Genomic DNA, 11730 nt, shown 5'->3' on the forward strand with positions numbered 1-11730 from the left:
TAAAAAAAAAAAATTTAAAAAAAAAAAAATCACTTTCTAAATCCTGCGCTCTGCTATTGTTTCCAGCCTTCTGTGATGGATAAATAAAGGAAATCAATAATTATTGCCACGGCTGCTCGGCGGGAGGGGAGGATAATGGGGGGGGGCATCGGGGGGGCTGCTTGCTCCTTGACATTCAACTCTTGGGATGTGCTCCCTCTCTCCCCCCACCGCTGCCCCTTTCCCAAATCCAGCCCTCCAGGCACGAGGCAGGAGGGAAGGACAAGCAGAGAAAGGAGACAAAGAAACCCAAGGGATGAAGAAAACCAAAATTAAACCCAGGCACGGGGTTGGGAGAGGCTGGGCACAGCTGGTCGGAAAGCTGAAGAAGGGCTGGAGGACCTGAAGAAGGGTTGGGGACCAAGGATGCTCGAGGAGCATCCTCAGCTTTGTTCTTATTTTGATTTTTGGTTGTTTTGGTTTTTTTATTATTTTTTCAACTGTTCCTAGCAAGCAGGTGGGTTCGTTATCCTCAGCCATGGAGGCTCCCAACCGAGCTACGGCAGGAATTTGCCTGGAGGGGAGAATCAAGACTCAAGCCTGGGAAGCAGCAGGACCCCCCCCTCTCACCCCTCCCCTCCCTGGGTTTATACCTACACAGTAAAAATCCAGCACAAAGCTGGTTTAGCTTTTCCCAACTTTTGCTTTCGCCGGAAGGAAAACCCAACTGAGTGACCACCTGGTACTGGGAAGGTCACAGAGAAAGCCAGCTTGACTCCAGGAGACACAAATACAGTGCCCCATCCTCAGCGTCCAAGGGGCTAAAAGCCAAGAGACCCACAACTGCCATCATTCTAGCCAGGGGTTACCTTGCCATCATTAGGTTTCAGAGTGAACGCCGGCAGAGAAAGGGTTTAATCATCTTCCTCAAAGAGAACAAGCAAAATCCACCACCCGGAGCATTCATCCAAGGTCTCCAATGGTTTCCCTGACCCCCCCAGTGCTCCCCACTCCTGGTTTTCCTCCCACCTCCAGCCCAGCAGGGTGATGCATTGCACCTTGACCACGCAGGGAAGCCATAAAGCAAAGGTGAGGGACGGGGCAGAGCAAGATGAATGGATTTAATATCAACCCACACGGAGCGTGGGCCCTCACACCAGATGAATTATTCACTCTGGGTTCAGTAACACCCTCCCTCCCGCCCTGACCCACACCGGGTGCCGAAGAGGATGAGCCCCACCAGGCTTGCCATCACCCAGCAGAGAGCTTCCCACCAGCCAGGAGGTCTGGTAGTACCAAATAAATCCCAACCAGCCCAGGATGGAAAAAAATAACGGGGGCAGATCAATTAAAGAAAAATCTCCCTCCCTCCCACCCCTATCTCAGCGTTGTGGTGGTAACGACACACACACCCCTCATTGTTCCCCCATCACTCTGACCCTAAAATGTGAGGATGATCTCTTTGGGGCTCAAAATACCCCCGATGAAGGCTGGGGCTCTGCCTGTGCCTTCCGAGTGCCGATAAAAGCCGGGATTAATGAATCCCTCGGCGGCGCCCGGCGCTGCTGTCAGCACGAAACCGCTCCGCTCTGACACCCCCGTGATGGGCACAGCCTCCATCCCAGGGGGTGGGAGGGATGAGACAGGGACGAGGCAGGGGTTGGGGGGGAGCTAAATAATTCAACCCCATTTCTTTTTTCCCCACCGCCGAGAAATTAAGCCCATTTTCTCAGCCTCAATTTACCAAGGTGGTTTTATTTTTTTTTTTTTTCCTTTTTTTTTTTTCCTTGGTGACAATTCCCCCGGGCTTGTTAAGTGGCTCATCTCAGGTTGATGAAGGCTTTGAGCAGATGTCAGGAGCATGTGCCTCCTGGGAGCCGGGATGCGGATCCTGGAAGCATCCCTGCCAGGAGAACCCAGCAAAGTGAACAAGGCAGGGGAATTCGACCCCTTCCAGAACACAAAGACAAATAGAAAACCAAAAAATTGTTACTTCTAAACTTTGTAACGTGCCACCTCCTGCCCATCAACCTTTGGGAAGGGCAGCAGTAGGGTCAGGTCTTCCCTCATGGTCTCCAAAGTCCATGGGGATACAAGGAGGAGCTTGACGGCCAAAGGGTGCACATGAGCTACCAAGAAGCCAGAGTCCAACCCAAGATCAGATTTTTACTCAAACACAGTTAATTTTCCAACAGCCCGAATGGAAGCCCTGGCTCAGACTTTTAGGACTGGTTTTAGTGAACTTCCAGGAGGGGCTGGCAGGTTTATTGGTTTGGGGTTCCTCACCAGCGTTGAGCAGGACCATCAAACATGCAGGTCCTCTGTGCAATCCCAGCCTCTTGTCCATCCTCCTGATGTGGAAACTGGGAAATACTCTCACAAGACTGGGAGAGGGGAGGAATCAGAGCTCTGCTCTGGAGACAGTATCATACCAGTGCCCAACCATGCTCATGGGGTCATCAAAGAAGGATGGTCACCACACAAATGCTTGGTGGCGTTTAACCACCTGCTTGGTCTGCACCCACAGCGTACTTTTGTGCTTTTCAGGGACCTGCTCAAGGTGGACCCAGGTACCTGCTCTGGGTGGACCGGCTTTGGTGGGGGAGTTGGACTAGATGATCTGGTGCTTTTCTTGGACCCAAATGCTGCTGGCTGACCCATAAAGGGCATTTCTATGCCCTTAGACCTGCCATGATCCTGAATTTCCTCCTCAAGGAGCCCAAATGTAACGTGTGCTCCACATGCCAAGGAAATGCTGCTGGCTGACCCATAGAGGGCATTTCTATGCCCTTAGACCTGCCATGATCCTGAATTTCCTCCTCAAGGAGCCCAAATGTAACGTGTGCTCCACATGCCAAGGCTAAATGCTTGTTGGGATCTCCGCAGAGCCCACACTCAGGTGGCACAAGGAGTTTCTCCTTCAGCATCAGCACCACCAAGGCTGCTTGTTGGGATCTCCGCAGAGCCCATACTCGGGTGGCACAAGGGGTTTCTCCTTCAGCATCAGCACCACCAAGGCATGGGAGCTTGGCTGGAGATGGGCACTGTGGGACAGAAAACTCAGCACCTTCCCAATGCACAGGGATCTGCTCGGCACAGCCCTGACAGCATGAACACATCATGACCACGATGGGATTTGCATGAGAAAAGGAAACAAAAAAAGCCACGGAGATGGGTCCAACATCCACCCTGAGCACATCCTGCCGTCCTTCTCCATCCCTGCCCTGAACTATGAGCACTGGGTGGGTGGCAGCACGCTCTTACCAGGGATACAGAGGCGGTCAAGACCTCAATCTCCTCCACTGCTCCAGCCAGCAGGAGATAGAAAGTTGAACACCACCAAAAGATTCATTTGACATTTACATTGTCATTGTTTTCCTACATTTCTGGCAAAACGACAGTATTTCCCAATTCCAGTCTTTAGCTAAATTTAGTATTTATTTTTCCACGATGAGATAAGTGTTATTTTGCCATACAAGCATGTGCGCGCTCTGTTTGTTTATTCGATGGCAGAGGAACATCTCGCCAGAAACACTCTGGTTTGCAAAGAGCCCTCCAGCTCCTCAAGGGACTAGACCATCTCCTGGTGGGAACAAAACCACGTTGAGGGTCAATGACAAAACTCAAAGGAATCCACCAGCATTGCTGTTCCATGTGAAAGCGACGCATGAGTGCACAGATTCTGGTGGTTTCCCAGTTGTTGGAGCCCTGGCATGGGAAAGCATCGCCATCCCCACCTTGGCCAGGCAGGGATGTGGTTTGTCACGGTGAAAACCTACACAAGTTCTCAGGTTTAAAGCTAATGAAGAAACAAGTTTCTCCATAGCTTGAATCCCAGCTTTGACATTTTCATATACCTGGAGTTACAGGTGGAAAAGAAACACCATGGTGGCCACCCCAAGGAGCATCACAGACAAGCCTAGTGCTACGCGTGTTGCCACCTGCACCAAAAGAGGTCCAAGTCAGACCTCTTTCCATTATTCATCCATTACCCATTACATATTAGGGACTTTTTGTCAGGGAGCATAGAGATAGGACGAGGGGTAATGGTTTTAAACAGAAAGAGGGGAGATTTACCAGAAATAAATTCTTTGCTGTGAGGGTGGTGAGAGCCTGGCCCAGGTTGCCCAGAGAAGCTGTGGCTGCCCCATTCCTGGAGGGGTTCCAGGCCAGGTTGGAGGGGGCTTGGAGCAACCTGGTCTGGTGGGAGGTGTCCCTGCCCAGGGCAGAGGGGTGGAATTGGATGGTCTTTAAGGTCCCTTCCAACACGAACTATTCTATGATTCTACTCCCCCTTCAAAACCAGCCCTAAAGCAATTTGACATCAGCCTTTGACCTTCAATTTGTTCCCAATCCATCCTTGACCTGCTGGTGCCCACCTTCTAGAAGTTATTTGGAAAGCACTGATGAAACAGGGCTTCTCATACAGAAAGCCTCCCCCTCTTCCCTCCTTCCAAGCAGCGTACGAAAACAACACCTTAACTTGGGAGAGGAGAAGGAAAGGGCAGCGAGTACAGCTAATATCAAAAAATAAAATAAATAAATAAATAAATAGATCCTCCAACGATACTTGGGAAATATTCATCGGAATGGCTGCTGGTGCCCACCTTCTAGAAGTTATTTGGAAAGCACTGATGAAACAGGGCTTCTCATACAGAAAGCCTCCCCCTCTTCCCTCCTTCCAAGCAGCGTACGAAAACAACACCTTAACTTGGGAGAGGAGAAGGAAAAGGCAGCGAGTAAAGCTAACAGCAAAATAAATAAATAAATAAGTACATGAAATAATCCTCCGACGATACTTGGGAAATATTCATCGGAATGGCGAAAGGAGATGAAAAGCAGCGAGCGCTATTTCCATATTTATAACCCCGTGCTGGGGAGGACTCCAGCAGGCAGCAGCATGCTGGCGGCATGGCTGGGGGAACCCAAAAAAAAAACCAAAAAATAAAACCCAAAACCCAGCAAAAAAATCTTCCAATTAACGCCGAGAATCAGAGCGGCTTCGCTGCAGCCAGGCCCCTCGGCGGCTGCCCGGCTGCAGAGGACTCCAGCAGGCAGCAGCGTGCTGGCGGCGTGGCTGGGGGAACCCAAAAAAAAAAAAAAAACCAAAAAAAAAACCCCCAAAACCCAGCAAAAACATCTTCCAATTAACGCAGAGAATCAGAGCAGCTTCGCCGCAGCCAGGCCCCTCGGCGGCTGCCCGGCTCCTGCAGCTTTGCTGGGGAAATAACGAGGCAGATGAAAGGGGCTCAGCCGGCAAACGCCGGCCTGCGCGGCGCTTTGAAGGCCGCAGATCACAGAGGTGGCTTCCAGCGGCCTCGCGGCGGTGGCCACACTGGCCCCCGCGCCCTCGCCACGCCGCTCACCGAGTCTGGCCACCCAGCGGAGCAGGCCAAGAAGCCACAGGTTGACCACTGTGGCTCCCCCCACAAACCCTGCCTGGTCCCCAGAGCAAAACCACTTCAGGGCAGGTAGATGGTGCAGAGGCAACTTCACATCAGGCATCGCCCAAAAGAGCGCGGTTGGGCACAAATATTTTCTTAAAGCAGGGCTTATAAACAATGAAAGCACCTTGTTACCCAAGGCCAACCTCACCTTTGCAAGCCACGTTGTTCTCCGGCTCGTAACCAGCCTTGCAGGTACATCGGCCGATGGGGACCATCCACTCCCCGTCCCCGTTGCAGTACAGTTTGATGGGCACGTCCACCTCCTCGGCGTTGGGGATGCAGGTGCCACGGGCAGTCACTAGAGAGGTGCTCTCCGCTCCCGTCATCGTCTCCGGGAAGATGGCGAAGTTCTGCACCACGCTGGGGCACTTCTTGAAGAAGACCCTGACGGACAGCAGAGACATACAAGCCCCATAGTCCTGGAAAGCCAGGTAAAAGCCATTACGGGTCAGAGGCCCAAAACTTCTCACTTCTGTGTTCACCTTCATCAACCTGCCACCAAAGTCCACCTGGGAGAAGCTCTCGTCAGCAGCAATGGTGTCCACTTTGAGGTAGGGTGCCTCCGTCCAGAAGGCGGACTTCTTGGTGGCAATGACAGAGTCTGTCTCGTAGTAGTAGAGGTTGAAGGTCTCCTTGCAGGAGCCGGGGACGTTGGGGAGGCTGCTGCAGTCCCGCACAGTGAAGCGCATCTCGGTGTAGATGCGGTGAGCTCCACGCCGGTTGATGAACGTGGTCAGGAGCCAGTTGTTCTGGTTGGGCTCGAAGACGTTGCACACCTGGTATGTACGGATGGTGTTGAGGTTTTCGTCGTAGCCACTGACTTCTTCCCACTAGAGGAAGGAGAAGGGAGAGAGGCCGTGAGAGGGTGACAGAGGGACCAGCAGTGACCCATGAACCACGGAGGTGCCACTCACCCTGTACAGGGCAGAAAGGAGGGTCCCGAAGCCCCAGAAGGGACCAGGAACACCATCGTGCACACAAGACGTGAGGCACGTGCGGAAACACCACCCAAGCCAGCACCAGAAGAAATCCTCACCCTCTTGGCCCTGTCTTGCCAGCAACGTGCCCTTGTGGCCAAGAGGCCAATGGGATCCTGGGCTGCGTAGGGAAGAGTGTGGCCAGGAGGTGGAGGGAGGTCATTCTCCCCCTCTGCTCTGCACTGGGGAGGCCACAACTGGAATCCTGCGTCCAGTTCTGGGCTCCCCAGTTCAAGAGGGACAGGGAACTGCTGGAGAGAGTCCAGCAAAGGGCAACAGAGATGATGGAGGGATTGGAGCATCTCCCTGGTGAGGAAAGGCTGAGAGAGCTGGGGCTCTTCAGCCTGGAGAAGAGAAGGCTGAGGGGAGACCTTATTAATGCTGACAAGGATCTAAAGGGTGGGTTGAAGGAGGATGGAGCCAGACTCTTTTCAGTGGTTCCCAGGGACAGGACGAGGGGCAACGGGCACAAGCTGGACCATGGGAAGTTCCACTCCAATCTGAGGAAGAACTTCTTTGGGGTGAGGGTGGCAGAGCCCTGGAACAGGCTGCCCAGGGAGGGTGTGGAGTCCCCTTCTCTGGAGATCTTCAAGCCCCACCTGGATGCTCCTGAGTGATGTGCTCTGGGCAACCCTGCTTTGGCCGGGGAGTTGGGCTGGATGATCTCTAGAAGGTCCCTTCCAACTCTGACAATTCCGTGATTCCCTATGCCTGCTCTCTCTCCTCATCGCTACCAGCTGATGCTGAAACATCTTTTTCCACACAGGCAACAGCCTTAGCTACCCTGGGAGGACATAAAAACGGGAAGAAAGATGATCCAGGCACCTGGAGACGGGAGGGAAAGCAGCACATGAGGCTGTGGCTTCATTAAAGCCTGAGGCAGCACGTGGGCTGGAGAGCCAGCCTGACCCCAGGCTCTCAGCACCATGGGATCACTTCCCCCCGGCAAAGAAAACTAACTAAATAAAACATTACCGCCACGGAGAGAGAGAATATAGATTTGCAATTCGATTTATAGAAGGGCATTAATATAATCCAGGCTACAATTTCAATTAAGGGACAGCGGCAAACTGTGAATAGTCTATGATGGCATTAGAGTCCTACAGACAGATTTACAACCTCATAATCCATTCATTTTAACTAATCCATGTTTACAGTCTCCTCGTAACGGCGTTATTCATATGGCAATCTTTAAGCAGCGCTCTGAATATCATGCATAATTTCCAGGAGGGAGGCTACGGCGGCGCTCACGCGTGTTGGGGGCTTCGGTGGGGGCACCACGGTGACAACAACCTGCCCCATCGCCGTGGGTCTTCCCCACGTGCCTCAGCTGACCCTGCACCCTGAACAGGATTTCCCTGCTTCTTCAATGGAAAATCATCTTCTTCCCCTCTTCCTCAATGGAAAAATCATCTTCTTCCCCTATTCCTCAATGGAAAATCATCTTCTTCCCCTCTTCCTCAATGGAAAACCATTGGGGCAACCACGTTCCTCACCTGCTCCCCAAGCTTCCCCCTAGTAAAACCACAGCCCTGATGTAAAAGTAACAAAATAAAATGAAATAAAACAAAATAAAAATAAAATATAAATAAATAAATAAAATAAAATATAATACACAGGGTTTTATTTTCTTTTGGAAGCAGGGTCTTCTGCACGCTGCCAACAAGCACAGCAGAACGTTTGCCCCCGGGGTCCACCTCCTCGGCTGGGCTAAGCTTAAAGCAAAGATCACAGCTCAAGGCTGTCGTTAAGCCATGTTTACCAAATCAGCAACAAAACCTCCCGCATCCAGCCGAGCCCCCTCCCTTCTCATCCCACGCCAGGAAAGCTTTGCAAAAAAAAACCTCCTTTGCAACAAAAAAACCCTCTCCCCCCCCCCTCAAGTATGGAATTCAATGCCCTTTCATTACCAGACACCTTTTCACACCAGAGAGCTGCCAGGTCCTCCCCGACCCAGGGGGGTTGGCATTGTTTCCCATTCCCACCTGGGCTTTGCCTCGCAGCCCCACCATCCAATTATTGCCAGATAACGAGCTCACTTCCAGCACTCACCCACCGGCGTGATGCCGCCTTTCCTGCAGGAATCCTCCTCTTCATCCCCCCCGCCAGGCTCCTGCACCCCAGCTGGGGACCTTACCCACCATCCTTCTATTCATGGTGCCCATCAGGGAGCGGGGTCTCTCACCAGCTCCTTCCACCGAGCATCCCCTGCTCTTTGCTGCTTTGTTGGGTTTTTTTAGGGGGGGAGGCAAACAGAGCCTCAAAACTCAGCCAAAACCTGCCAGAGGACCCTTATCAAATCTCAGGTTCCCAGCACACAGGGCTGCCCGCAGCTGGGAACGACATGAAATGCCACTTGGAAAACCCTCATGAGAGTTTGGGGCCAGATCACAGAACCACAGAGTGAGAGAGGTTGGAAGGGACCTCTGGAGATCATCCAGTCCAACCCCCTCCCAAGGCAATGCCACCCAGAGCAGGTCCTACAGGAACGTGTCCAGGTGGGGTTTTGAATGTCTCCAGAGAAGCAGACTCCACCACCTCTCTGGGCAGCCTCTGCCAGGGCTCTGCCACCCTCACAGGAAAGAGGTTCCTCCTCATGTTTAGGTGGAACTTCTTATGCTCAAGTCTGTGCCCATTTCCTCTTGTCTTGTCCCTGGGCACCACTGAAAAAAGACCGGCCCCGTCCTCTTGACACCCATTTATAGGTGTTGATCAGGTCCCCCCTCAGTCTTCTCTTCTCCAGTTTAAGAAGACCCAAGTCTCTCGGCCTCTCTTTGTAAGAGAGATGTTCTAGTCCTCTAATCATCTTCGTAGCCCTTTGCTGTACCATCTGATCCTAGTGCTTCCTTGGGCATCCCTTGAGTTGAGCTCTCCTGCACTGAAGAGCAGCAGGTCCCTGTGGCTGAAAGCCCTGCGGTGCCAGCAGCTGCTGCCATGGATGCTCTAACAGCAAGAAACACATCATTTTGATGAGATCCCACTAAATAATTCACAGGGATCTGGGGATTAAGACAATGTTCTTCTCTGTCTCCGCTGAGATTTCAAGCACATCCATCGGGGACAGCAGGAGAGCCCACGTCCCACCGGAGCCCCTGCTGTCCAGCGGGTATCCGTGCCCTGGAATTAATGTCAACATCCCTTCCTGAGACCCAGGATGCATCTGCAAAGCCAGGATGAACAGTCACTCCTGGAGCTCAGCATGCCATGGGGAGATGCCACCACCCAAAGGGACCCAAAGCCTGCACAGAGCCCATGCCAACGGCAGCCCCGGTGCTAGGAGAGGTGGCTCATCCATCCCCTGGACCTCCAGCCCCAGAAGAGACGAGAAGAGCCTAGAAGAAGGAGCTGACACCCCAGCAGCAGCCAGAAGCCCCTTTCCCATCCTCCCATCTCCTCCCTCCTGCCCCAAGGGGCAGAAAGGTCCCGTTTATAGACGACTGTTGCTCTTCTCCCTCTCATTCCTTTGCTCCCCTCTCTGGTTCCTCTCTTCTTCACTTGTTCCTACAATGCTGTGGTCTGCTGTCAAGCCCCAAAGCACGGCTGCTACCACACTCGTTTTCTGGATGGAGGAAGGCAGGGCAGAAGGGAAGCTTTTGGTTTCTTACCCCAGTTTTCAGCAGCTTGAGCTGAAAAAAAATAAAATAGCACAGCCCTAGGATGGCTGCTTTTGGGAATTGAAGACTGAAAACAAGAAAAGATCAACTAAATTTGGGGTCTTCGTCAACTCCAACACAGGCAGAAATCCCACGTGCATCTTAGCATCTCTATGCCAGGCTGATTGGACGGGTCACGGTCACGGATGGGCCCCATGGTCATCCCCAACCTTCCCTGGCACCCCCAATCCAGACAGGTCTCACCCAAATATTGGCCGTTATGGGTGGACAAGCCAAGAAGCAGCACAAATCTGCTCTCAAATATTTGTCGTGAACTGTTAAATGGGACCAACCCTAAATCCCAGTGCTGTAACTGTGTAGCTCATGAAGACTACTGCATGCCTGGAGAGATAGGAAGACACGTGTCCAGTTCTGGGCTCCCCAGTTCCAGAAGGACAGGGAACTGCTGGAGAGGGGACAGCAGAGGGTTATAGAGATTATGAGGGGCCTGGAGCATCTCTCTTACAAGGAGCTGTCAGCCATGGCAGCTGCAGGCAGCTATTTCGTATCCCCTCTCCATCACCCGCGTGCAACCCCCCTGCATTTTGCCAGCGCTTTATGTGGGTCCAGATTTTTTTTTCCAAAGCAATTCAAGGGCTTCCCATGTGCCTGGAGAGGCTGTTGTGCCCGCTGAGTACGTGGTTTCAGCTTTGGTGATGGTGTGCAACCTCATTTCTTTCGAAGCCCTGGCCAGGCTGGTCATACCCTAACAAAGCCATGGGCTGGCAACCTTCTCCCTTCGGTGCCACATCCTGGGAACAGACCCTGGTGTCATACCCATCCCTGTGTCACCAGCTGCCTGTCCCACCACGATGCCTCTCCATCAGCTCACACCCCCTCCCACCACCGCTCCTCTCTCCCCCCGGCTCCGTCTCTCACTTTCTCTGCCAGGGGAACGTGAGTCAGGTTATTTTATGCTTCCATTCCTCAAAGGCTCGTATTATCTAAAAAAGATGTTTTAAGTGCCTCAGGGTGTTTTGTTCCTCATTACTTCATAAAAGTGACATTAATAGCCAGGGAAGAGCACTGCCGAGCGCAATTACGGATGATGTTCCAGGTATGAAAGCTGTTTTGAGCCTGCTAATGTTTCCTAATTACAAGGCTTTTGGCACGGGGAGAGGGAAGGCGTGAGCAGGGGGATGGAGAGCGGTGGTGGGGCCAGACCCTTCACCCGGGGGGAGGACAGGCAGGAGAGGAGAGAGCACAGGGATGGAGAAAAAGCTCCATCTTCCGATGATCCCAAACTGGGAGGGGTGGCTGACACCCCAGAGGGCCATGCTGCCATCCAGCAAGATCTGGACAGGCTGGAGAGTTGGGCAAGGAAGAACCTCATGAGGTTCAACAAGGAAAAGTGTAGGATGCTGCACCGGGGGAAGAAGAATGTTAAGCATCAATACAGGTTAGGCATGGACCTGCTGGAGACAAGCTCTGAAGAAAAGGATCTGGGGGTCCTGGTGGTCAACAAAATGACAATGAGCAAACAGTGTGCTCTTGTGGCCAAGAGGCCAACGGAATCCTGGGCTGCGTAGGGAAGAGTGTGGCCAGCAGGTCAAGGGAGGTCATTCTGCCCCTCTACTCTGCACTGGGGAGGCCACAACTGGAATCCTGCGTCCAGTTCTGGGCTCCCCAGTTCAAGAGGGACAGGGAACTACTGGAAAGAGTCCAGCGAAGGGC

General features: G+C 52.6%; 1 protein-coding gene across 3 annotated transcripts in view; it reads right to left on the reverse strand.

Moving 5' to 3' along the window:
• EPHB1 (EPH receptor B1) overlaps positions 1 to 11730 on the reverse strand; it is a 70461-nt gene that overhangs the window by 58210 nt on the left and 521 nt on the right. For all 3 annotated transcript variants that reach the window (XM_014939731.1, XM_014939734.1, XM_014939735.1), the window contains exon 2: positions 5575 to 6256. In XM_014939731.1, the coding sequence (XP_014795217.1) occupies positions 5575 to 6256 (682 nt within the window). The remainder of the gene's footprint in view (positions 1 to 5574; positions 6257 to 11730) is intronic.

This window comes from Calidris pugnax, unplaced genomic scaffold (genome assembly GCF_001431845.1).
Source record: "Calidris pugnax isolate Ruff unplaced genomic scaffold, ASM143184v1 scaffold37, whole genome shotgun sequence".
Taxonomy (NCBI): Eukaryota; Metazoa; Chordata; class Aves; order Charadriiformes; family Scolopacidae; genus Calidris; species Calidris pugnax.